Source organism: Eleutherodactylus coqui, chromosome 1 (assembly GCF_035609145.1).
Source record: "Eleutherodactylus coqui strain aEleCoq1 chromosome 1, aEleCoq1.hap1, whole genome shotgun sequence".
In the NCBI taxonomy this organism is placed as follows: domain Eukaryota; kingdom Metazoa; phylum Chordata; class Amphibia; order Anura; family Eleutherodactylidae; genus Eleutherodactylus; species Eleutherodactylus coqui.
Window position 1 is genome coordinate 320,091,366 of NC_089837.1, and position 27,652 is coordinate 320,119,017.

Below are 27,652 nucleotides of genomic sequence, written 5' to 3' on the forward strand. Positions count from 1 at the left end.
TGCAATGTACAGGGTCTATGGAGATCGGATAGGACAAGGACAGGTGTCCATGTGCCGACCGATGCAAGTTGCACCTGTGTAGAGTTGGCCTAAGGGTAAGAGAATTTCCGTTGCAGATTTGGCTATAAATTTGTACAAACTCCGTAATGAATTTGTCATATGTGGATTTTGTCATGTATTTTGAGGAAATTTGCCATTGATTACACCTGTTTGCATTGTATTGCAAGGAGTGAAATCCATGATAAAAATCTGTGACCCTTCCACACAAGATTGATTCTACAGAATTGAAAATCCACAGCAAGCTATGATTTCCATGTGAAAGTTTTCCGGTACATATGGATGAGGCTTTGATAACCCCTATTGCATAGTAAATCGCTGCAGATTTGTGTATCCACACCTCTCCATATCACATCCACAATGTCTGAACCTACTCGAACAAGTATTGCACATGGTACCAGGAGCAACATCATCATAAAAGACTTCTTGAAAGATTTAACACATTTCGGCAGCCATGAAAATAGGTACAATAACTCTCCTCGTGTCTCTCAACAGGGCAACATTTTATATGTGAGTTTTATTTACTACTTATTCATCAAAGTGATAACATGGATGGAAAGAAGAGCCGCATGTAGACTCTTTTAGCTCTATGCCTTTAGCTTCAAAATTCAATTGAAATGCCTGTCTGATTTTCAGAAAATTAACTATGTAAGAAAAGGTGAATTAAGTGCACACACAGCTCAAAGAGGCCAACACTCAATTATTGTTTCAAACTTTGGCAGCTCCTCCAGGCCTGGCCTGGTAACGAGAAGCCGGGCATCTCATGGTGGCAGGTAATTTAGTGGCTGGACAGGAGAAGGGGGACACCTCATGCCTCCAGTTGAAATGATAATTATGACAGTGTCAGGCTGGCTGGGAGGGAAGCTGAGGGAGATCTCAGTCTAGACTGCACAGTGTGCAGAATTCCAATGCAATAAGTGGCAGAGTGACAGCAATGAGTGCTATACAAAATCCACCTTGAAAAAAAGGAGTAAGCAGCAAACTTGACAATTATTTGGCATTTTATTGCCTATCAAAATAATTACTTAAGGACTCATAATATACAATTAATTTTAATTAGAAGATACGTTAGAACATATTCAGAATGTCATTTCATATTAATCAGTCAGGAAGGCATGAGTAGTTGATAAAAATAAAATTGCATAACTGAAATGTGTGCAGAAGTTTATGAAGCGATATAAACAGCTGCTATTTTAATACAGGAAAATTTCAGTGGCAGAAAATGTAAAGATTTTACATTACAACCTACAGGAATGGACAATGTCATTCTATTTTGCCTGATTTAAGAAAAAATGAAAATTCGGGTTGTTTTTCATCACAACTGAAATGTGGGCTTGTAGTTTAATATTCTTAATGTTATAGAAGGACAGAAAATAAATTAATGACATGTTATAGGAATTAATCATATTCCAGAAGATTTCACTGGTTTGCTCCAGATTGGTTATAATGAGAAGCTTCATGCATGAATATATGTATTTGAACTCAGGGATATTCCCCTTGAGCCTCCATACCCTTCTGGCTTATTGTAAGGAAGTACAATACAGTTATACTGAATATGACGCACCAATTACATGCATACCTCTCCCAACAGCATAACAACTCATGATTGACCTAGTATGTAATGATGCTGATGATTAACAAATATTTACGCCCCAAGTGTATGTTGTTATGTGTACATGTAATTTCTAGGAAACGCAACTAGAATAGACTATCAATATCTCTGCCTGGACTAAGGAATCCAAGACATGAGATAAGAATTAGCCCCCCCCCCTCTTATGAGCGGAGGGCATCACAGGTGTTTCTCATGAGAAACACATCTTAGGACCTTGTAGAACTTGTGTAGGAGTGTATTTCAGGATACAAGCATAAGAATGAACCAGTTAACCATTACACTGCTAGCTATTTTCTATGAAGGCAGATGTATATATATATATATATATATACATATATATATATATATATATATATATATATACACACACACACACACACACACATACATGTGCATGAGCTGCTTAAAGAAACACATTTATATTATTATTACTTCAACAACATTATACACATAATGAGCCCAAAGTTCCAGTAGACGGAACGATTCAACTTTCATCTGCTCTCCAGCTGCATTGTTAGAATTTGGTTTGGGGTAAATTTTCCATTTAAGAGGGTTATCCCAAAATAGACTTTTATCACCTATCCACGAGATAGGTGATAAAAGTCTAATCGGTGAGTGTCTCACTCCTGAGATCCTACCAATCCCAAGAATGGGACTCATGTTCCCACTCCTCCTTGTTGAAGGCTTATGGCACCCCTCACAGTGAGCAGGTGATTGAATGGAGCAACAATAGCACATGTACAATGCCACTAAATTAATTTTCAATGGGACTAACAGAAATCGCTAAGTACTTGTACTCAGGAAATTATTGGAGTGGCACTGCGCATGCGCATCCATCGCTCCATTTAATCTCCTCCTCAGTGCAGGAGATACAGTAAGCCTTCTGTGAAGATGAGGGGGAAAATGGGACACCCATTCTCGGGAGCAGTGGGGTCTCTGCTGATAATCCCACCAATCAAAGTTTTATTACCTACTTTATGGATAAGTTATAAAAGTCTATCTTAGGATAACCCCTTTAAGTTATGCTTCTTATATATAAGCCAATTTTCGTTTGAACGAGCGAGTGACATAACCGCTACTCGTTCAGAGAGTCAGTTTATAATAGGCAGAGGCATCATTGGCACGTTCAAGTGAGAATCGCTCACAATTGTTCAGTCCCCATATAAGCGAATACCAAGACTAAACAATTGCTTTTTAAACTGAGCAATAAGCGAATGAGCCAACAATGATTTTTACGCCTGCATAAAAGGACCAACAAACAATAGTAGATGATGCTCATTGGTTGTTCAGTTGTTGGCTTGCCTTTAGACCAAATGATTATTGCTCACTTGTGCTCATTTGAATGATAATCATTACGTCTAAACGCAGCATTAGAGGCAGTGTGTAAAGGTCTCACATGGGTAACATTGACAATTGTCAGCCATTGGGTTATATGTAGTGCTCTGATGAAGTCTAACATTACGTTGACATTGCTATTGGCAATCGTCTCAAATAGCATGTCAAAGTAACCCTACCAGACCCACTTTTTAATACCCATAAAAAATTAAGAAAGCCACAGTGCAAAGCACCATTATCACTCAACATCCATAATTGGTTATGATTGCAACTTTCAACTTATAAATGGCATTATATCAATATCCTGAAAGCGTATGACTTCTCTTTTCAAGTAAAATTTTGCATTTCTGCAGGAAAAGCTCAAATAAGGCCATTAAGGACCTATTGGTGTAATGGCTTAGAGTCTAATTACAGATTCCACGGTTGTGTTATAGATTTGAGCATGGACTATTAAGCGCTCTGGGACTATTCTCATAGACTTACCCTGACATAGTGGCACCTCTGAGTTCCAGTCATAATAGCCTTGAGGACGGCGTAGGCAAGTAGCTGAGTTAATTCCAATGAGCCGATAGCCAGGATTGCAAGTGAACCGCACAACTCCTCCAGGGGGATTGATGACAGGACCCAGTACAGAGCCATGGAGAGGAGGACGAGGGAGACTGCAGTATGCAGCTAACACATAAAACATAAAGTATACATGACATAGTAAGGGGCTGCAAGATTATTTGTCATCGCTAATGCCTCAGATTGCCTTTTAGAGACTGCTGGAATCTGCTAGCAGTGAGAAGACAGAATGCGTAGAATGATCTGATGTGGAATATTGTGTAGCATCTAAAAGCGCAAGTGCTCTAATAATTAAAGTATCATTGCACAGAATGCTATTATTATAGACTGTGAAACTGTCACTAAACATTTACTTTACTTATCCTGCATACAGTACTATGGCTGAAAATATTTCTATACAATTTAGCAAAATGTCCAAAATATACAGTACTTCCATTTATAGGAATGCACCACTAGACCATACAGGATATATACACATGTAGAAAACTTTACTTTGACACTAATATGTTAAATGCACAGGTTAGCAAACCTTAACTTGACTTCTCAATGGTTTTCATTGTGTTAAGTGTCAATTTGAAGTTTGCTGTAACTGCATTGAATGTGTTACATGTCAAGTTAACCTTTGCTACAGCTGCATGTAAAATAATTTTATAAACACCAATTTATCTGTCATTTAGCTGTAATTTTTATATAATTATAGGATCTTTACAGTTTTTATAAACTAGCTAAGGGCAGTGAATAGGCTATAATAGAAAACTACCTACTAAAAACTCACTTACGAGATAGCTCTGTGGTCCAGCATAGTTGCTCGGTCCCCACAGCTCCATGTTCATTCACACAGGAGTGCTGAAGCCAGTAAATGATGAAGGCACATGACCACTGCAGGAGCTTGTGGGACCAGAGCAGCAGGGACCAGGGTGGCTGTGCTGGACCAGGTCGCCATTTAATTCTAATTACATCTCTTCTTGTCATTTCTTCCAAGAGCACCCAAGAACGTATATGTTCAAAGTGGTGTTGCACCACCTTCTGTTGTCAGTCATGTGAAGTGTTTTCACTCAGTTCTTGCCTGGACTTCTATCACCATCAGCATCAATATTTGCATCCTCACTTGAGTAGTGGCACATGTATGTATGAACATTGATGTAGGTGGGGATTTAAATCCAAAAAAGGAAAGGCTAGTGATGGCCACATTGGAGACTACCCTATCATTCAATAAAGGCTCAGGTGACAGAATGATTGTCCATCAATGCATGAGCATGGTCAAATGTGGCCAGTTATGGTCAGTTGACTTATTTAGCAAAGACCACAGGGTTTGATATTGGTTGTGACTGAGAAATACAGAATGCCACAAAATTATTTATCCTACTTTTAATTACTTCTGTACATCATGCATATGCACTCCCACATATTCATGTATTTTATAGAACTGTTTCCTAAAAAAACTGGCAGCACTCAATCTAGATAAAATGTCTCTTCTTCACCCATTAGTGAAGATACAGGATTTGTCATTCTTACCTGAATAGCGTATCTTAAAGCCCTTCCTGCTATATGCATGGTCAGACATCCATCGCAGAAGGACCTTGTTTCCTTTACTTGTGAAGGTCATAGGTGCTGAATAGTTACCACTCAAGGATGTCAGCAATGTGTTCTGTCCAGACGGTCCTAAAAATGAGAAACTTTATTAGATAGCATTCATAGAAGAGACAACTCAGATATTTAAATGGTCATGTGAATATAGAAGTTTTAGTCTAACTCTTTTACAAAGTCCCTGCTTAGTATGATTAGTATTTTTAAGTACTGTCAAAAAGTTGCAACTCTATGGATGGATATCGGCGGTCAAGAGGTAAGAAGCCAGTGTCTATGACATGATATACAGTGTAATGACACTTATATCAAGGCTATGATCAAAAACTACACATACCTGGCATAATAGAGCAGTATTTTATCTACATTAACTCTGCTGATTGTGAGGCATAACTTGAAGATATTGGGCTCCAATAAAAAATCTCTAACAGGACCCAACCAACTATGTGCCATTTATAACACTGGTGACTTCTCATGCGCTAGAAGGGCCTTTGGTCCCTCTCAGTCATAAGAGTATGGGTGCAACTGCTACCTCTCCACTCCCTATAGCTACCTTCCAGTGCTAAGCCCTTCCATTTTTCTAGGATGACCACAACTAATTTGCCTACTACCACCACTCTGTACTAGCCACTGCAGCTTCATGTCTTAAAATATGATTCTTAGGCCTTAGTCACACGGGCGTTTTTTCGCACGATTTGCGGATCGCATGACGGATGCGCATCCGCAAATCTCGTGACCGGGGCCAAAAAATCGCCCGAAAAATCTGCTTCTAGCCGCGTTTCATTAGAAACGGGCCGGAGCTGTCCAGCGCATTGAATTCAATTGAGCCGGCAATACAGCCGGCTCCATTGAAAGCAATGCGCTGCGGGCGAGCGAGGGATGAATTGTCGGTAAGGGCTTAAATATATAAGCCCTTCCCTGCAATTCATCCAGAAATGTGTAAAAATAAAAAAAAAATGTATACTCACCTTTCCGCTGCAGCCGGAGTTCAGCGAGTGACTGCTGCCTCTCATTGGCTCAGCGGGACCAATCAGATTGGTCCCTGCGCTGAGCCAATGAGAGGCAGCAGTCACTTACCCATTCATAAATTCATGAATGGGTGTGTGAGTGAGATCTGCCTCTGATTGGTCAGGCTGTGACCAATTAGAGGCAGCTCATTCAGAAGGTGGGGATTTTAAAGCCCCAGCTGCTGAATACTATAGAGAAGCAGTTCAGGAGAACTGCCGGCGGCCGCCGCTGAACTCCGGCTGTAGCGGAAAGGTGAATATACATTTTCTTTATTTTTACACATTTCTGGATGAATTGCAGGGAAGGGCTTATATATTTAAGCCCTTTCCGACAATTCATCCCTCGCTCGCCGGCATCCCATTGCTTTCAATGGAGCCGGCTGTATTGCCGGCACCATTGAATTCAATGGGCAAACATCGTTCTTCTCTGCCACAGCTGTTACAGCTGTGACAGAGAAAAATGATTTGTCTTCTATATGTTCTCAATGGGGTTGGTGCTGCTGGCGCCGGCCCCATTGAGCGCATATAGAGAAGAGAACAGGAATCGCAGATCGCAGATAGGTGCGATCTGCGATTTCTGTTCTATAATTTATCGGACGAGCGCATAAAAAGTGCTCATGTGTCCCATACCATTGCAAAGCAATGGTTTAAAAAAATCGCCGGACGCATGCGCATGCGCAAATCGCGCAAAAAAACGCCCGTCTGACTAAAGCCTTAGAGCGCTGTCTAAACAGGGTGCATAAGAGCGAATGAGCTAGCGGTAAAGTCACTTGTTCATCCAAACGAGAGTCAGTACGCCTAAAAGAAGCTTTATTTGTACTAGGATCATTTCAGTTGGGTGACTTAAACAAGTTGCACCATCACTATCAAAACCAATGCACAAATAGGTTCCCTTTAGTAGTATGCAATACTTCTAATCTATAACAAATAAGTAGTTGTCGATGGGTAAGTAACCTTTCCACAAATTGTGCTTATTGATATCATCCCCTGTATGCACCATGTGTCTGAGACTTTTCATGCACATGCAAAACTTCTAGATAGTTTTTTACAAATGCTTTTTTATTCATGTGCAAATATGCTGTACTGCGGCAAGCGTATTTTTGCAAACGCTCGTGTGTCTTTGCCTTTAGCTACTGATTATCTAAGCTCTGTACACAGCACCATCTTGACTTCCATTTATAATGAAACCATGACAACTATGTAAAATCTCTTTTTTTCGGAGCCTAGTAAACTATAATATACTGTATAATGAGGTCTATCAGGTCCCATAGGGTCACTAGTATGTTACAAAGTAAGAATAAGGCTGGTTTCCCATCTGTGTTGAAACCTCTGGCCAGAGGTTCCATTGCAGATCCGGCTGTGGAGCAAAAGCAGGCAGACTCTATCATAGTTAAGGGGTCTGCCAGTCGGTGTTTGGCTCCGTCCACAGACAAAACTATTCGGCTGCAGGGAATCCCCTTTCCTGCTCTCTGAACTGAGCAGGAGAGCAGAATCCCCAGGGCAGGTGTGATAGAGCCCTAACGCTACAGATTGCGCTAGTTATACCGTCAAAATACCAGAACTATGAAATGGCAATTGTGTGAACACCGCCCTACAAGATGTTATCACAAATGTATCTTTATAATTTGCAGAATTCTGCACCCACGCATACTGTAATATCTGTTCTGCTTTCACCTCTTAAACTATGTGAAAAATCCACAATCACATAACTCACTTTTGTCTGTCTAATTTCGATACATTAAAGGCGAATTTGAGTTTGAACTGATTTGATCTCACCGTCAAAAATGTCAAATTCGTCATATTGCTTTTCACTTAGAAAATATTCCACCGTCAGTGTCACATTATATCCAGCTTCAACTTTAATAAGCCAAGAACATGTCTGGAATTGAGGGTAAGTGCCGGGATAACTCTGGCTGAGAATTACTCCGGTGGAATCTGTTAGGATCTCATTGGCTGGGCAAAGCACTGTGGATACAAAAATACAAATTAGAACATTTTCATGAACAGAATAGTGTTTTTGGTTTTAAAATCCTTGACCTGATTACCTATCAAACTGATAAGAACTTGGCTAGCTGCAGGTACATGTGAGTCCTTGGGCATAGAGTCACAGTGGACCTTTACTTCATACTGAGCACACAAAACATAAATGTCTACCTGCATTGTGATTGAACCATCACGCCTAGTTGCCCCAGTCAACTGCCAGGTTTACCGGTTGCTGACACTGGCCCTATTAAGCACTCTATTGTTTCTGAAACATTTAAGTAATATAGATGTTTTCCTTATACTTCAATGAGGAAAACTGAGTGGTTAAAGCCCTAACACAAATTTTCCAACCCTAATACTTTAACTGTACCAAATATGGCAAATGCCATATTTAGAAAAAAAGCACAGTTCTTTCTATTATGGAATAGGGGTTATTTGGTACAAATATATTATAGCTGGCATATCTTATGCCTTACTGTACAGCAACTCATCTTGCCATATATAAACATCCTTAAAAGTGGAAAACTGCTCAGCTGCAGTTCTTAGCTTGACTTCTCATGCTTGGAAATTGCCTGCGATTCTACAGTTTTAGGGTGGCTCCACACAAGCGCGTTTTTGTGCGTACATAGGTGTGCACCCATGTAGGTGCAAAACACGCGTGAATGTAGGTCCTTGCATTGTTTTCAATGGAGCCGCGGCTGCTGCCAGCGGCTCCATTCAAAACAAGGGTCTGCCAGCTCACTGCATTCTTTTTCAGGGAAGGGCTTTACATATAAGACCTTCCCTGAAAAAGAAAAATTTTAGTGTAAAAAAAAAAATAAATAAAAAATATACTTACCTGTCCGCCGCTGCCGTGACCCCCGCAGGGATGAAGAACACATCTGCCACATGCGGCAGATGTTTTCTTCATCCCCGCTAGTTAAAAGAATTCCCTGCTGCTACATCTGCCACATCTGGCAGATGCAGCAGAGGAATTCTTCAATTTTCCACCGCAGCTGTCACACATGTCAGCTGTGGTAGAGGATTCTGCTGCCGGCAATTGATTTCAGGGAAGGGCTTTAAATAGAAGCTCTTCCCTGAAAATCAAGTAAAAGTGGTTTGAAAAACAAAAAAATACATACTCACCTTGCTTCAGCAGCCCGGGCTCAGCCGAGTCTTCTCCTGCTGTCCCCTGCACTGTGGTGCTGATCTATCAGCAGGCGGGGATTTAAAATCCCCGCCTGCTGAAAGAGCTGAATGTGATTGGCTGAGGTGCTCAGCCAATCACAGGCAGCTCTCCCCGAATGAATGAAGCCATTCTTAGGCTAATTTTGACAATCAAGTACAATCATCTCAAAGTGTAAAGATTCAAAGGTGACTATGTAGATAGTCAGAGTTGCAGTAAAAAAAACTTTCGGGAGTGCTTAAAATTTGACCATAATATCAAAAATTGCTATGTGTAAATGCAATTGCAATATTTAGTAGTGTGCGTAGTGATGATTGTGATTGCGATTTAGACTTTTGCACGCGTAAAAATGCATCATATGCTTAATTTATCCTCTATAGATGAATAAACCATCCAATGGTTGAATTGTATGTATTATTAAAGCATGGATGACCACCCTTACATAATCTTACCTTCACAGGTTGGAGGAGGATCTTCAAAATGTAAGCGACTTCCAAGCCGACATATCAAAATCTCTGGTCCCATCAATGTGAATCCTGGTAGGCATTTATAACGTACAATATCACCTAGGGCACAGGATTAGGAAAGTTAAGATGCTATAATTTAGGAATTATTATGTGGTAATATTCCACAGGACATAATAATTAATGTTAGCCATTAACATGGTATAACATACATCTATATAGAACACAATTTTACTGTAGTAATAATATTACACTTGGTCTTGTCTCTAAGTCAGGTTCCCACAAAAAAGCTTATCTGAGTCTTCAACAAATATTCTAAAATATACTAGGTTCACCTTACCAACTCAATTGCTGCTCTTTGCACCATTTCATGCTGTTAAAGTCTGATTTTCATGTGGTTTTCTGTTGCATTCTGGTTTGCATTCCACTTTCAGGGAGAGAGCATATAGCAAGTCTAGCATTCTGCCAGTAGTTCACTGTCCTGACTTCCTTGCCCTTATTTCCCATGCTGTATTACACTGTCTCTGGTCCAATCAGCAAGGACGCAGTATCTTAATGCCCACCTTTCTCATTTCACAGGACAGTAAGGCATTTAGCAACATTCTGGCCAAATGGTTAGTAAACCTACTATAATGTGTGTACACATACAGGCTGTAACAGCAGGAGAGTCAGAGACTGTAATGATCATTATCACAGTGTCTGCATATTTATCTGCCTGCAGCCTTTAAGTGCAAGGAGCCAGTCAGCTGTGAAGTGGATAGCAGAGAAGATAGAAGGGAGACCCCCAGTGGCAGCCCCTTCGAATATGATTTACAATGTTAAAGCAACACATTTTAATGAAATTATATTACAGAACAGATGGGGCGAATACTTGCTAGTAGATGAGCAGACATTGGCTTAGTGCCCCTTTAAGTATTCCAATATATTTATATATAAAGCATACAAATAGGGCTAAGGCTTCACAGTGACTTTATCCATGACAGGGGTCTTTTAAAGATCACAGCACTGTGATATGGCAGTCTCATATAAGTCAATGTTGTCACAAATAGCAACAACCGTGACACATAGATCGCAAAAAATCCTAGGAATTATGTATATTTGCATATATTAGCTAGTAGCCTATGCTGCTGTCTTTACATTTTAAAACTGCACCACTACTAGGATAAATGGATATACTGAAAACCTTTGTGGCTGTTCTAGTTATTCTGGCTTTTTTTTAATGGTTACAATTCCCAGACTAGAAACATGTAAACTTTTATTGCAAAGAACTTTGTGCAATTACCATGGAAACTCACCCATTAGGAATTCTTCACTACCGGAAAGAACCTCTCCGTTGGGTACTGTTATTGGAGGTTTGCATTTCCGAAGTCGGTATCCTGTCACAAAAGGAAATTCTTGTTACATGTTATGGTGTGAGGGTTGAGATTATGCTAGATGAAAGCTGTTCAGACACCCACTGAAATGTAGAAATAAGTATTAAGCATGCAGACAGACACTTTCTGCCAATGCTCATAGGAAGCCAACACATGGCATAGATTCTGGCTACATACATATTTTTCAATGACCAAGAAAAGGTGACACAAAAGCAACATGCCATCCAGTTAGGAAGTAAATCTGAATTATTAGTGATCCTAGTTATTTCAGTTCCCTTTGCCAGGCTTACCATAGAAGTACATTGCAAAGATTCCACCATTGGCAGCATTGCTATGAAAAGTGATAAGGACTTGATTGGAGGAGCTCATAGTAGACCTCTTATTGGAACTGCTGGAGAAAACACCCAGCTGAGGATCTGTTTGATGGGAACCATCCCTACAAAATAAGAACACAGGAAAAAAGTTGCTACAATAACTGTAGTACATAGAAATCATTACTACACTTTTAAGTATTAACTCCACATTTATTATTTATATGTATATAATCTACCTAAAGTGAATTTCCACCTCTTAAGACCATGACTGTTAAATCCAACATTTATGTTGATAAAGGTCTTAGTAATTGTTCATAGCCAAAAGAGTTCCAAATGGCTAAATGCTATTTCTTCCGACTTCCCCATATACATAAGGTTTCAGTTCTGTTGAGCATTTGTGTTTTCCATAGGCAAAGGGGCTAAGCTGCTGCCAGACAGCTTGGCTGGTGGCTTAACTTAGTGGACAACAACAAGATTGGAGGTAGAAATTCAACATGCCTGATCTTCTAACCCAGACAACATCTCTCTGGGGAGAATCAGGAGGCCCCCATCCACTAAAGATAGGCCCAACAAATCAGCAAGTTTGGGTGACTTTTCCCTAGTGGGGGCCTTAACTTGTTTTGATGTTTACAAACTTATTTTTGTACACAGAAAAAAGTAGTAGATGAGATATTGGCTATTTACGTATTTGTGTATTTTGCATTGTAGATGCCTTCTTAACTGGGAGGAAAGATAATATATTTAATGCAAAATCCTACTTCTTCCACTTAAAAGAATCACACAAAAACTAGGCTTACAGAAACTCAGAACTTCATAGTGCACAGCGTACAAATAGGAGACAATAGAAATAAATGTGAGAGGGCGGCTGAATTGCAGAAATGAGAATTTGAGCAGTACAATATTCCTCAGGTCAGACGAGTGACAGTTTCTAAAAAGTGAGCAATTTGTCAGTGTCATGCAAGTCCCCATCCTCCCAGCTTCCTCCTGTCCTATCCTCACTATGCAGGCCTGTGGCCTTAGCACTGGGGACACTTTGACAGTGTCCCCATCCTTTTCAATTAACTTCACTTGCTTTTTAAATTAGTGTTAACGAGCTGTCCTGCCACTATCCATCAGCAACCTCAAGACTCGACCTTCAGTAGGAAAAGCCCACAAGTATTTATCAGACGGGAAGTCTTACAATGAAAATAAATCATGGACACACGAAGGCAAATACAAGTGTAAAAAAACTAAATCAAAAGAGTGTTAAATAGCACAGAGGCTTGATATCATTAGAAAGAATGGTCTAAACCCGTATCAAAAGAGAGAATTCCCTTTCGAGCTTCTATTCAGTGTATTAAGGCACTGCACAAACATGTAACTATCCCTGTGTAAGCAAGCAATAATAAACGCCATGATGAGATTGCCGACTGACATCAACGCAGCTAGGAAAATTATAGTGTCAGAGCTATGTCTAAATAAATATGCTGCTCAAAGAAACCCAACATACAAAGACTGACATAAATACTTGTCAACATGATCTTGATGATTGTCAACCCACAGATGCCTGTTCTATTCTGTATATGTATTTAGGTCAGCCCAGGGTCACGGGAATAGCTATATTATTAGACCACGGTAATATATTCAAGGTGCTATTAAGTAATATTACTGTTTGAATTGCTAAGAAAAAGTGGGCATAAATTCCACCATGACTAAATTATACAGCAATCAGTACCGTAAATTCAGTCTTCCAGCTTCTTTAACTTATAGTCTGTATATCACCTGTGCTGGAGGTTCCTTTCAGAGCCTCCAAAGCAGATCCACACGAAACCCCAGACAAAGTAGCACAGTATGCTGCATTATTTCATCTTGGAAAATCTCCTGTACGACGGACGCTGGACAGACCCCATTATAGTCAATGGGGTCTATTCGGATCTGGCACTTTGGTTTCCTGGTGTTCAGAATTGGCTCCAAAGACATAGCAAAACAACGGAAACTGTTAACGGTAGTGTGAACTTTGACTAACTGTTTGATGTACTGTTGGCCAGACAAGCAATATGTATATATAGCATGGTCAGTTTATTTATTGTATGACATCATGGTGGTAGGTTCCTGATCCTGTCTTGGTCTGGAGGACTCGGTGCCATCATATAGTATCAAATGCTTATTTCTGCCGAAAACAGAAGATAACAAGGTATTGGAAGCCCTCAATGTAAAATCTGTAATAAGCCCCCCTCTTATGTGCATTTGTTATATTGCTGTCTGTTTCAAGGCGGAGGGGCCTTTTAGCATCTAGGTGTATCTCCCTATACAGTAGCTATACACCTGCTGGGAGTTCTTGCAGCTGCTGCCCTAACACTCAGTAGGGAAATTGTGTTAGGAAAAGTCATTTTAATTGCTGATACAACCCTTTAACTAAATATCAATTTTTCTATCTATGAAATATTAATGTATATACATGTTGGCAGATTACATGTGCTCCAGTATCCACTATAACGGAGAACAGGCTCACTGTCAATTCTTGGGAACTACATAATATTCATTGCATATTTAAAAATCCCATAAAATTAGTCTTGTACACGGACACGACTGCCGATGCATCCTGCCAATGTACAGCATTTAGCACACAACTATATCTATATGATGAAATATTTACACTACAATTAGATTTTTCAGTAGTGGAAAACAACATTAATATACTGTATTATTCAAACAACAGCGCTGACGAGGTAGATATGTAAATGTCCTATAGTGTCCTATTTGTGATGCATAAGGTTGTATTCTACTAACATTATCTTGGAAAAACATTGTAGTTTGGCTGAGACCTTCCTCCAGATATATGGTGCAGTCATGACATCTCTATCTGCATATCTAGCCTGTATGTCTGTGGTTTTCTTATTGTTTTTATGTTATTTTAACCTCCGACACCGAGAAATAAATGCATCTTTAAAACATATCTTAACTTGAATCTGTGAATATGAAATCTATCAGATCAGTTCACTCACTGCGAGAATTTAACAATGTCCATGAACCAGTTTTCTGGCATCAAGGAGTTGCAAATTTTTGCTTTTCCTTTTTATGCTTCCTTGGTAGTTTTCCAAAGTGGTAAGATAAGGAAGAAGGGGAGATATAAAAACTGACTACACATCTCTAGACATATTCAAAGATGTGACTAATTCATCAACAGCACGTGGCACTGTAATAGATTATTTGCAAGTAGAGCAAATGTGGCCTCCAGCTAAAATAGCTTGATAGAAATACACCTGATAAATCTCCGCATGATGTATAGATATAGATAATTTAATATTTAGAAAATCTATTCTATATCAGTTATCCACACTATGTCGATATCAGTTTTTTAGTACAATCTCACTTACAGTAGAACTTAACAGATACAGAGTTTCAGACCATCATAGAAAAATATGTATGGATTAGGCTGAAACTATATGGTGACGGTCGCGTGTGAGTTGGGCTAAAAACTTGACCCACCAATATCACCCATCAACTTTATTTCATATTCCAAAATCTTTCACATTTGTACTTTATTATGTGTACAAAACAAAATCCTAGTCCAAAATTACCTGATCCCATGTGATTAATTCTATGGGACTTCGTTTGCTCTCATTTGTGTCAAAAACTGGAGGTTGGATAGGTCCACTAGGGTAAAAGAAGGCCAAGACCCTCTGGTAGCTAAAGGCTTTGAGACAATAATGGTCTCCAGAGGTCCAGCATAAGGCAACCTCATTTAGAGTTGACTTTGGATTCAATCACTAAATCCTATTTTTAATGAGCTGATATAACCTCAAATAACCTATTAGACGTTATTGATCCTGTGTGTACAATGATAAGTGCAAAGTTCATAATGCCATTAAAACTAGTTGTAGATGGGGGGTTCAGAATCATCTCTTTAGTCGGCCCAAGGAACTCAAGCTGACAGTAATTAAAGGAATATGTGGGAGTATAGAACATAGTCTACAGAGGTTCAAAATGAACTGGCAATAATAAACACTAACACTGAAATGGAGGGTAAAATATTTGGCCACGGCCATTTTTATTAAAGCTAAATAATTAACAGCTTACTCAACTTATTATCAAGTTAAAACTAGAGATGAGAGAGTATACTCGCTAAAGGCAATTGCTCGAGATGAAAGGTTCGGGTGCCGGCGGCGGGCAGGGAGCTGCGGGGGAGAGCGGAGTGGAACGGAGGGGAGATCTCTCTCTCCCTCTCTCCCCCCCCGCTCCCTCCTGCTGACTGCTGCTACTCACCGCTCTCCCGCGCCGGCACCCGAACCTTTCATCTCAAGCGGGCAGGTATTCGCTAAAGGCAATGCTCGCTCGAGCAATTGCCTTTACCGAGTATACTCGCTCATCTCTAGTTAAAACGTAACTTTAAAAAACTCTGGAATATGAGTTCAGCAATACGGTCGATCTCCACCAACACATTAAATATATGAGTCCATTCAGATATAAATGACTTTACCCTAAGCCCTTAATTAAAAAATAATTGTGACCATTACAACAAATAAGAAAGGATCTAAAAGCATGGAGAGAGGGGGCGGGAGGATTCTTCAGGTGTCTCCTGTGTTGGCTTGAGCAAACAGCTCCCAGTCCTGAGCTCTTTATATTTATGCCTAAACCCAAGGTCACATGAGTCCACTAGAATCCAATGACCAGTTGTTGCTGAGAGGACAGAAAATCTGCACCCCAACAGCTAAAGGGCATAGATCACAACCTTCACCAATCATCTGGCTATCACTATGCAGAGCAATCTGCCCAGAGATGGCCAGAGCAGAAGGCTGGAAAACCTGCACTAATGCTTAAAGGATCCACAGTGATGTCCATACTCACATGTGGATCCCTCTGTAATATCCGGGATTCGGCCCTTCCCAAAGTTATTGGAGTTGTGTAGAGATAATGTGCTATTAAGCAATGTAAAACTATGTCTTATAAGCAATAATGCAGTCCAAACATGAGGCTTGAGGTTGGCATTTAAACTTCAAAGCAATAAAACAATGCAGAATTATGGATGACCACTCTTAGTGCTTTGTAACTACAGTAGATTGCTCGGTTCACTGCAACTTTGTAAAGGCTTCTGTCAATCTACAACCATAGGCTTATATTTATTTCTGGATGTATCGTTTTAGTATTATATATTATGCATGCAGATGTATTTCTTTCGTACTTTATGCCCTGTATACAAAATGATCTGATAATCACCAACTCATTCAGTGCACATGGTTTTCAGGCAGACATTCATCATTCATAAGGCAATGTGGCTGTTAACACATTAAATAATCCAGCAAAACGGATTGCTGACTTTGCTGACACCATCCATTAATCCTGCAGCATATATATGAGACAGTGCAGTAATTTCAGCATTTTAGAGGTTAAGCAGCCTGTCCAATCCATTCTGTGCACAGCAAGTTCTCCTACGGATAACCAGATACTTTGATATTTCAGGTATATTGACTCTGCAGGAATTCTGTGTGTGAGAAATGGACTGAAGGTTTCCAGCTAAGCGGTAAGAGAAGAAAGAAGGGTGGGACACCTCAGTCCTCGGCAGGATCTCACCGCCCTTACCTGCTACCCAGCATGAGGTTTTCAAGATTTATCAAACGTGAAGCCTGATGAAACCCTATGTGCTCTCTTAACATCCTTTATATTCTAAGCATCAAACTCAATAAAAAGCGTTAGGTAAGTGTGGAAGTCTAAAACGACTTTATTATTCAAAAAGGATAAAAACGTTGAAGGAGACTGGCGCTTCATAAACCGCTCTTAGAATGAAGTCCGCTGCATTGTCTTTAAGCCAAAAAAACAAATCCTATGTCTGCTATGCGGCTCGTTGTAGTACCTAACAGGTCCTCTTTAAGCATATCAAGCATGTACGGCTTTACAGAATTTGACAGCTGACAAAAATAAGCAAAACATTGTGGTGCACTCCACATCTAGCACCCTTTGCAGCCTTCTTTTTGTCCCTTATACAGCACTATGAGTGCCTTCCCGACTACAAGTAATGATCAGACTGGATCAACATTCAACCAAGTACCTTTATACATTTATATCGCTCTTCTGTTATGTAGCTTCAAAAAAACTATCCAAGGCTTTCTTAAAATCAGCTACAGAGGTGGGGTATCAAAGGCTTTAAGGTAAAGAAGCCTTTTTACCACTAGAGAGTGACCCACAGAAAAAGCAATGGCGAAAACATGTTGGGACACTGATGAATTCACTTTGGCACTCCTTAGTATAGTAACATAGTATGTTAGGCTGGAAGAAGACAATGTCCATCCCATTCAGCCTATTTCCACCCCCCATTGTTGATCCAGAGGAAGGGGAAAAAAAACCTCAATGAGGCAGAAGCCAATTTAGCCCATTTAGGGGAAGAAATTCCTTCCCAATGCTATTATGGCAGTCAGAATAATCCCTAAATCAACGTTTGAAGTTCCTACCTGACTCCAAGACCCTGCTGGTTATTTAATGTCTATATCCTGTAATATCATAGTGCTCTAGAAAGACATCTAGTCCCCTCTTAAATTCCTCTATTGATTTTGCCATCACCATGTCCTCTAGGGTTTCCTGTCTATTAAACTACCTTTCTTCAATACCTGGTAATTTGACTTAGTAACTCTTTGCTATGCTGGTTATGTTAATATGATGTTTCCTAGCACGTACTGATGCAATATATGATAGGAGGTGAAACTAGGTTTTCTTAACCTGGGGCAAAGATGCAGCCCCCCACATCCGAAACTTTAGCCCAACAGCTCTTCTTTACCTAATTAATTTTACATCATGTGTTTGACAGTGCAAAAAAAGTATTTATTTTTTACACAATTCAACATGTGGTATGAATACCTCATAATAAAAGCCGGCTGTACAGGGTACTGTGACATAGTTCTAGGCAAGTGAACTAAGCCATGCTGAAGCTCGCTGCACTAATGGTGGCTGGGAATTGTACAGTCGAGTTGTACACAAATAAACTTTGAAAGGGCCAAACTAGCCTTGAGACCCATTTATCATCAGGAACAATAGATATCCTAGCAGTTGGACTTCCATCAATCAATTAGATAATTTCATAACATGATATTAAAGAAAAAAATATATATTTGTGTGTGTGTGTGTGTGTGTGTATATGGACACATATATACACACACATTACAATATGAGTATTTAGAGGGAGTCTGTGAGTTACTATTAGCTTTTTAAACTAAGCTCATCGGCTGAAATTAGCTGCTTCATATGTTATGCTGCTAATTTGTAAGCTTCTAATTATAATGAAAATCTACATCCTGTATATCCTAGTAAGGATGAATTGATTTATCTACATTTTCTTCTGTGTCCTATTTTGTAGCTTGAAAAGCCTTTGCATTCAGTGGCACAGCAATTTATTTGGCGGCCCATTTCTTATACTGTAGATTTGCAGCTTGTTCCACATTGAAAATAGTTTCATGCCTTTTAAAAGGATACTAAAAGTGAAATCTAGGTTATCTACATGGGCTGTGCAATCTATTCCTTTTTGTTCCTAAAACTCCGTATTTTATTAGCAATTTTAGGCTGCAGAGAAGCTGAAGAATATCTCATCTCATGATCACTGCTTTATAGAAGATATCTCCAGCTCCGAGACATTCCTAAACATTTACTTACATGTTTGAATTATATTGGCAGCTCCTTAACTGAGTGCAAGGGAGATTACGCGATCAACAGGAATTCGTAGTAATATGGGATTCTGCCGCGGTAATAATTTGATAACACAATATAACTTAAAGTGTTGACTCCAACAAAGTATTTTTCTAGAAGCCCATAGCTACTTACCATATAGTGATGTGATCATTGAGAGGTTCTGTCTCCAGGATAGTGAAGTTGATGTGAATTCCAAATCCTATTGGGACAGTAATGATCCAGGAACAATCCAGAGAATTTGGATATTGGCTAGGAAAGCCAGGAGAATAGATGGAGCCATTGAAGGCAGTGACGTTTGCTCCACAGGGAACTAAGCAGCAATGAAAAGCAGATAAAAAGATTGCAGAATAAGAATTTGATAAACTGCTGTGAAATCAAAATGATGACATTATTGTCATATCTTGCTTCCGATTGTATCATCCACATTGCTCATTGTAATTAAATGTAAGCACATTAATCTTAGTTTCTATTACACAGCTGGACATGTGTAAACTGGAAGATAGGATTAAGAAAAAAAAGACGCCTTCTTCTAAAATTGATTATTGTGAGAAAATTCATACTACTCAGGTGCTTTCACATGGGACTGAGTATTCTGCAACAATGTTGCGAAATATGCCATCCTGTGGACTATTTAGTACCAAAATTCACAATACCAATGTGCGGATTTTGAAGCAAAATTGAAAATTCTGCTGACAATTCTGCATCAACATCCAGAGTTAGAAATGCAGATTTTGGTGATGAATTCCAGGACAGCATATTCCGCAACACTGTTGTAGAATATTCCATCTCCTGTGAAAGCACTCTGGTTTACAGACTCTGGTTTGAATGGTAGGATATACAAGTTTTTGTTCTCCCACATTGCCATGAAAAATTAAACTGTCAGGTTGTGCTACTGGGATCTGTTGTTCTATATGGGTTTCCAGAGCACACCTTCACGGGTGTGGGTTAAATGAGCTGTCTGGGTGTGGATTTCTCCAGCTAGCCAACCCCCACTGGTCTGCTGTTCATATATATCAGCCCCTATGGCTAGAGGATGCTGATTTCCCAATACCCTGGTGTTTGCTCCTTGCATGGTGTTTTGGGTGTTAGTGTCATGTTCTGTGTGTGTTTGTGTGAACAGTGACGTATCCTGTGTGTCTGTGCAGGTGGCCAGACACGTGGTGTATTATTAGTCCTGTGTCTGTGTGGCATGCATTACTTTGTGTGTTGGAGTGAACTGTATCCTGTTCTGTATGGATCACTTAGCATCTAGGGTGAGCCAGGTGTATGGGTTCCAGTGTGGGGCCATCCCTATCAGGACCATCGTCCACATGCAGGCAAGATTAATGTGGAAGTTGTCTTGTTAGAGTAAGGACCCATGAGACGATGAGAACCCATGTGGACGGGCTTGTGGGCTTAAGTATTTGGCCAAAATACAAACTAATACCTCATACTGTAGCTATTCCATCTGGTTATGCGCAGGTATGCTTGGTAAGTGTTTTGGTCGTTTGTCATTTCCTGTGTCATTTCAGCCCCTGAGTCCAGTTTACAGTTTACTTTCCCTTGGTGTTTTGGTGTGGTGTAATCTGTCCTAGCAAATACTGTGCGTGTGTTTGCTGCTTTACTAGGACACCTCCCTGTGTCCGTGCTGGGCATGGTGCTCTAGCACCCCACTGACATGACAGAAATATTCCAAATGTTAGAACTTTGTGTTTCGAACCTGCGTTACACATTAACCTACCTTCACACCTAGGAAATGGGTGATCCCAGTTTCTGTTGGTGCCATGCTGACATGTTAAAACTTGATTACCAATCAACTGGTAACCAGGAGAACATTCAAAGGAGATTGATTGTCCTACATTATATCCAGCTCCTCGAACTACACCATGGGAAAATGGTTCTGGATCTGGACACTCTTGAAGTTCATAGGCTGCAGAACAAAAAGAATATCCACTAAATACTACTATGTATTCAATTTATGTATCTCATATAGCTATCATAAACAAATGGTCGTAATGAAATAGAAGACTGTATATAATATGGCATTTGTAAAATTGAGAATGTTATAGTAGTCTGACATCGTCTTTTATATATGATTTTTAGGCGACACATAAAAACTGATTCATAATACCCCAGGCATAAAATCCACACATTTATCTTGTAAATAACTATCACTGGGTAATGAAAATAATAGAACTGTAGAAGAAGTCTATCGTATTTTACCATACTACTGATTCATTCCTTAGATTAATGTAACCACTCTTTAACCCAACTCCTTCTATATATGCCAACACTCCACTCTGGACTACGAAAGAGGAAAATAACGTAGACCACACATATCTAATACACAATCTGCAGCAACGTTTTCCTGCACTTCATCCTTATTGCATTGGCTTTAGATCAGTTTATGTTCTCATATATTTATTTAATGGAAATCACTTCATCTGTTAAACAGAGATTTGTTATAATTAGGCCACTTGCACAGGTCCGACACAGACAGGACTCAAACGGAAAATTAACCCAATCATTTCAATGGGTTCATTCACCTAAGCGATTTTCCACTTGGACCGATGGTCCAAGTTGAGAGGTCTCTGCAGACTTACCTTGATATTCAAGTTTAAAACCTGGTTTGTTCTGAGAGTGGTCACTGTGGAAGTATATTGAGGTTTCATGGGATGTAGAAAGCAGGTTGCCTGGTGTCTCCGACCCACTAAACCGTCCAATGACACCGCTATTTTCATGTGGGCCATTGCGGATCTCTACAAAGTCATGATTGGCTTCACTTGAGAAGCTGGCAAACTGAATGTGTGCTCCTACAACATAAATAAAAGTACATAGTACATAACATAGTACATAAATAAAAGATTACTCGTATACAGGACTATACGTTTTTGTCTATTTTTTTAGATTAAAGCCTGATAGATGCAGTAGAAGGTAATTACTTACATAACAAATGAGTTATGCACATAAGTGAAACAGTGAGAGATGGATAGAAAAAGGATGGATGGAGGTATAGTGTATACAATAAGTTTACAGTATAAAATACTTTTATAATGGATTGATGGAGGTTGCAAAGGCTATAGTATAAATATATCTTGTTTTACCGAAAACAACACCCTGTCTTATATTAGTTCTTGTCCCAAAAGAGGCACAGGGTCTTATTTTTTAGGGATGTCTAATAATACTTACCTAGCAGACACCGTCCGGGTCACTCCCGCTGTTCTCCGCAGTTCTGGCAGGCTTCCGTGTAGTTCTCAGCGCAGACAGAACATTGCTTCCTGGTAGCTGGGTTTGAAAACCCCGCCTCCAACAAGCGATTGCTCTGATTGGTACTCGAGCGTCTCCGCTCAACCAATCACTGCGGCGCTCAATGAATCAACCACAGCCATTAAATGTGATGCTGTGATTGGTGCATAGGTCATATTTTGGGGGGAAACACAGTATCAAAGCAAGAATTTTAGAAGTGGAGTCATATCTTAGACACACTGAAATCTAGTTAGATAAGGTTTGTACCTATTATTATTGAAACCGAAATGTCAATTAACCAGTCACAATTTACAGACATAATACTTGGCAGTCAATATATCACAGTTGACATGTTCCTAGAACCTTATCTACACTGACTTCTTTTTTATATTCTTTCTTGTCCTTCCCTATGGTGAATTGTGACTGGACTCTGTGGCACTCAGTATAAGATAAGTATGAAGTTTCTGGAATGTTCATTCATCAGTATGGAAACTAACCATGCTGCACTGGTATTTCTCCATTGATAGTCAGCCTTGGGATTAGATTATTTTAGGGATCGTTAGCGGTACATCTGCCAAACCTCAACAATCAGATTTTAATCACTTATTGACGTAAGACATAAATAATTGTAATAATTAGTAGAAAAAGTGCATGACCAAGTCTGAATACGGCAGTCGAAACGTTGCCTTTTTATGTAGTGGAAACAGTTTTTTCAATAAAGAAAGCTGTGCTGTGGGATGTGATATCTCTTCCAACTTTTTTGCATCCTAAATGCTTCTCTATTTTCTAATTTTTGGACTGTGATTTGTGGGGATCTAGGAGTCCAGATCCTCTATAGAGCGCCCTTTTTTTCTTGAAAGCTCTCCCAGTGGGGATTTTTGTGGTGCTGCTGACACATTGACTTTGTTTTGTAATAAATAGTAGAATAGCCAAATTACAATAATTTAACAAGTTCTCAACAAGGTATTTCTTAGGTCACATTCATATGACAGATTTCACTGCAGTTTCATTAAAACCCAAGAGTGTATACCATCAGAACCCAGTGATTTGTCACTTTTCAACCTCTTTTTGAATATTGGCACCACATTGGCTATGCGAAAATCCAGTGGAACAGACCCTGTCACTATAGAGTCCTTAAAAATAAAAAACAAAAGTTCGTCTATGACATAACTTAATTTCTTTAAAATTAGAAGGAGGAGGGTGCTATCATGACTGAGTAATTTAACTATTTTAAGGTGGCTGTGCATATATGGCACAAGAGGTACACTGGACAGCATTTAACACATACTAAATGGGGATGGCGTAGATAAAAATCAAATAATTTATGCATGTAAGAAATAACAGTAAATATATAACTGACTCCCTTCTAAAGTCCTCTGACTTTAAAGTCACCTAATTTTAAGATACACACACTTAAAACAACCACACTTGAAATCAAGCACACGCCATGCTCCAACAGTCTCTCTGTTGTTTGGCTTAAATAGCTATCAGCAGCAGTAACTCTTACAATGAGTCCTCTGTTTGGAAAAGACCCAGCAAGTTCAGCAGGGGAATTTATCAGACCTTAGCTAGGTAACCCCACCCTTAATTATTCAACTACATAGGCACTGGAGATTGAGCACACTACCAAACTATATGTGTTTTTAAGTTTAATAATATATGTTTTTTTTTTTTTTAAGAGAGCCTGTGACGCTCCCACAGCAGCATAAACAAAATTAAGTTGCTGTTAGGGAAGGTGACTGGGAGCAGACGGATGTATTTTTTTTATAGTCATCTGCTCTCTGTCTCCCTCTGAAATTGTGCAGTGCACAAAAATCAGACTCTTTTCAGAATGTGTGTGTTCTCCCATAGATTTGTACAGGTGAGCACATGCACGGGACTCTAAAAGAATCAGATTTCTGTGGCCCGCACAATTTTCAGAGATTCAACAGGATTTTAAGTCATACGCACTTAAAACAACCACACTTGAAGTCAAACACAGGTCTCCATGCTCCAACAGTCGCTCTGTTATTTGGTTTAAATAGCTATCAGCAGCAGTAACACTTGCAATGAATCCTCTGTCTGTTTCTAAGAGGGAGGCACTGGGGGCACTATTACTAAAAGCGATGCACTGTGAGTACTACAGTGATCCCTCACTATATTGCGGTTCAATGATTGTGGCTTCAGTGCATTGCAAATTTTGGATAGACCATATATAATTCAGTACATCCAGGAAATGCAGTACGCCACTAGCGCTTGTCAACCTGAGATTGCACACGGCACACTATTGGCTGATGGAATGTGTTCTGCATCCTGGGCGCTGATTGGCTCACTGATCGTACCATCGGTCTGTTTGTTCACTTTTGTGATTGTTTGGCAGTTCACAGATTGATTTGTGTAAATATAACACCAATACTTTGCTGATTTTCACGTATCGTGGGGTCTCTAAAATGTAAGCCCCGCAATAGACGAGGGAATACCGTATTACTAAAAAGAAGGTACTGTGGGGCTCTATCATTAAAAATGAGGTACCGTGGGGCTCTGTTACTAAGAAGCATGCATTGGGGGACTCTGCTTTACCAACAAGGAGGCTCCGTGGTGCTATTACTAATAAGGAGGCATTTGGGGGCACATTATAAGGAGTGTTTGTGTAGGTGTTTGTTTAGGTCAGGAAAAGGTTATAAGAGAGCTGTAACAGCGAGAAGCCAAAGATGTCTGTGTTGCAAACTTTATAGAGACAAGTCGGAGGTGGAAGAATTTTTTGTGGCTGTCTGGGAGTAATGGAAAAGTTGTTGAAAAGTGAACTACAGAAAGAACGTAATTAAATATAACTGTTCTGTAATCACTTATATCAGTGTTTCTCAACTCCAGTCCTCAGGACCCCCCAACAGGTCATGTTTTCAGGATCTCCTATAGTAAGAACACCTGTGGCAATGTCTGAGGCGCTGACAATAATTACATCACCTGTGCAATACTGAGGAAATCCTGAAAACCTGACCTGTTGGGGGGTTCCGAAGACTGGAGTTGAGAAACACTGACTTATATGGTCTTCAGAGTACCTATGTATCATGATACAGTTATTGCATGCTGTGAATATTTGGCTTTGAATAACCTTGATTATTAGGATGTGACTCTATGATGCTTTGACTTCAGGTCAGTAGATCTGTGGACAGGCCAGGACACTCGTCTATAATTATACGCACAAAAATTCGTCCATAATATGCTAGTCTGAAACTGTCCTCAGAAAGAATATAGTTCTTGGTTCTGGTGCTGTACTTATGTCACGAGCTTGGTTCGGGTATTGTATACAACTATTGATGTTGATTTTGGTACTGTATTTATGTTTTATTAGCATGCTTCTGGGGCTATATTTTATGTTATAAGCTTGGTTCTATCTAGGTATTGAGGTTGGCTTTGGTGCTACATTTATTTTATGAGCTTGGCTCTGGTATTGTATCTATGTACAGAGTTTGGTTCTAGTGCTGTATTTATGCTATGAGGTTGGTTCTAGCGCTGCATTTATGTTCTGAGCTTGGTGCTGTGTTAATTCTGGTGCCATACTTATGTTAAATAAACAGGTTAAGGGTAGAAACACAGGGTGCAGTTGGCTGCACACTGTCCTGCAATGGCCACTGGCCTCACAATTTGCAGGAAATTTGTGCTGCCATGAATCGCAGCGGGTGGGCATCTTTCGGCCGCATGCAGCCATCCACACCATGGGTTTCAACCTTTAGGATGGGGCTCTACTCATAGACCAATGCTGCGTGTTTGGCCCATAAGCTAAAATTTGTCCCTGGGTATATATGAGATGCTGTGCCTAGACAGTTGCTTCCCTGCTTCTCCCAGTTCCCTCGGAGTCTGTCACTTCACTAATGTGACAAGCTCACTCCAGGAAACAGCAGCTACAATGAGCTCACACACGGCAGTGCATAAGGATTAGGAGCTAGCTGGCCTCACTGAGCTGGGGTACAGTTGGGGCATCTACAGAACTGTTTCTGACTGGAGTCCAGTCCCAGCACCCAGCAGAGATAGTCTGTACAGGCTGTCTGGGCTTAGTATTCCTGTGTCGGCCAGTGCTATCTTATTAGCAAAGAATGGATGGAGTCGGCGCAGAGATCTTTACTAACTGCCTCCTCCCCGTCTTCCTCCGCTGTTCAGCTGAGCAAATGGCAAAACAGAAGGAGGCAGTCTTAAGAATCAGAGCCTTCCTTATTGGTCAAGTTCCCTAGGAGCTGCCCTGACTATATATCGGCATAAATAGCTGCCAATCATTGATTCCTGAACTATGCAATAAAAATAAAGATTATTTTATACTTGCCCGTTACATACAATAATACTGAAAAAAATAAAACATGGCATCCCAGTAGTGGTCTAAAAAAGTTAAAGTGTTAAATAAAGTCACACCTCATTAAAGCCTTGCTTTAATTAGCTGGTACAACATTTTGTGCTTGACAGCATACACACAATTAATTCCACACCTTGGTCATTTTAATATTTAATCATCTCATTTTTTCTGCTCTTTGTTAAAATGAAAAAAAGCAAATGCATATGGTGAGTATCAAAGACGCTGCGTGGCTGAGCAAGGAGACGTCCTGGTATTGTGATTTATTAATGCTTTTTTTAATACTGCATTTCATTTAGAAAATGGTTCATGTATGATGTTTAAGCTGTGCCACTTCTGCATGGATCTTGTATGGCGGCACAAAGATTCCAGATTCCAGATCCATAGGCACTCCATGTGCTGCCGTATTGCAGAGACCATATGGATCTACATTAGACTGAAGCTGCACAACAGCTTTCAGTCACAAGTGTAGCTGTAAAATCATGGTCATGGCATACAGTGAGTGCAGAAAGTCTTCAGACTCTTGCACTTTGTTATGTTGTAGCTTTGTGCAAGTTAAAAAAAATCTACTTTTTATCCCACCATCCTGAACTCAATACTTTCACTTTTTTACATTTTGTTATGTTGTGGCTTTGTGCACATTAAAAAAAAAATCTACTTTTTCTCCCATCGTTCTAAACTCAATACTCCATAATGACAAAGTGAAAACAGAATGTTAGAAATCTTTGTAAATGTTTTAAAAGTGAATAACTAACATTTTGCATTGACATAACTATCCTTTGGTATGGCACTTGAAATTTAGCTCTGAGGCCTCCTATTTCTCCTGAACATCTTTGAGATGTTTCTTCACCTTGATTGGAGTCACCTGTGGTAAATTCAGTTGATTGGATATCATTTTAAAAGACACATCCCTGTCTATATGAGATGTCACAGCTCACAATGCATATCAGAGCTAAAACCAAGCCATGAGGAGTATAGAACTGCCTGTAGAGTTT

General features: G+C 39.8%; 1 protein-coding gene across 1 annotated transcript in view; it reads right to left on the bottom strand.

Annotated features, from left to right (window-relative positions):
* Nucleotides 1-27,652, bottom strand: part of CSMD2 (CUB and Sushi multiple domains 2) — a 948,969-nt gene that overhangs the window by 63,376 nt on the left and 857,941 nt on the right. The window contains exons 41-49 of the mRNA XM_066586981.1: nt 21,694-21,903; nt 20,832-21,020; nt 19,244-19,421; nt 11,435-11,580; nt 11,067-11,147; nt 9,760-9,873; nt 7,936-8,124; nt 5,084-5,230; nt 3,488-3,676 (exon numbers count right to left, since the gene is read on the bottom strand). Of these exons, the coding sequence (XP_066443078.1) occupies nt 3,488-3,676; nt 5,084-5,230; nt 7,936-8,124; nt 9,760-9,873; nt 11,067-11,147; nt 11,435-11,580; nt 19,244-19,421; nt 20,832-21,020; nt 21,694-21,903 (1,443 nt within the window). The remainder of the gene's footprint in view (nt 1-3,487; nt 3,677-5,083; nt 5,231-7,935; nt 8,125-9,759; nt 9,874-11,066; nt 11,148-11,434; nt 11,581-19,243; nt 19,422-20,831; nt 21,021-21,693; nt 21,904-27,652) is intronic.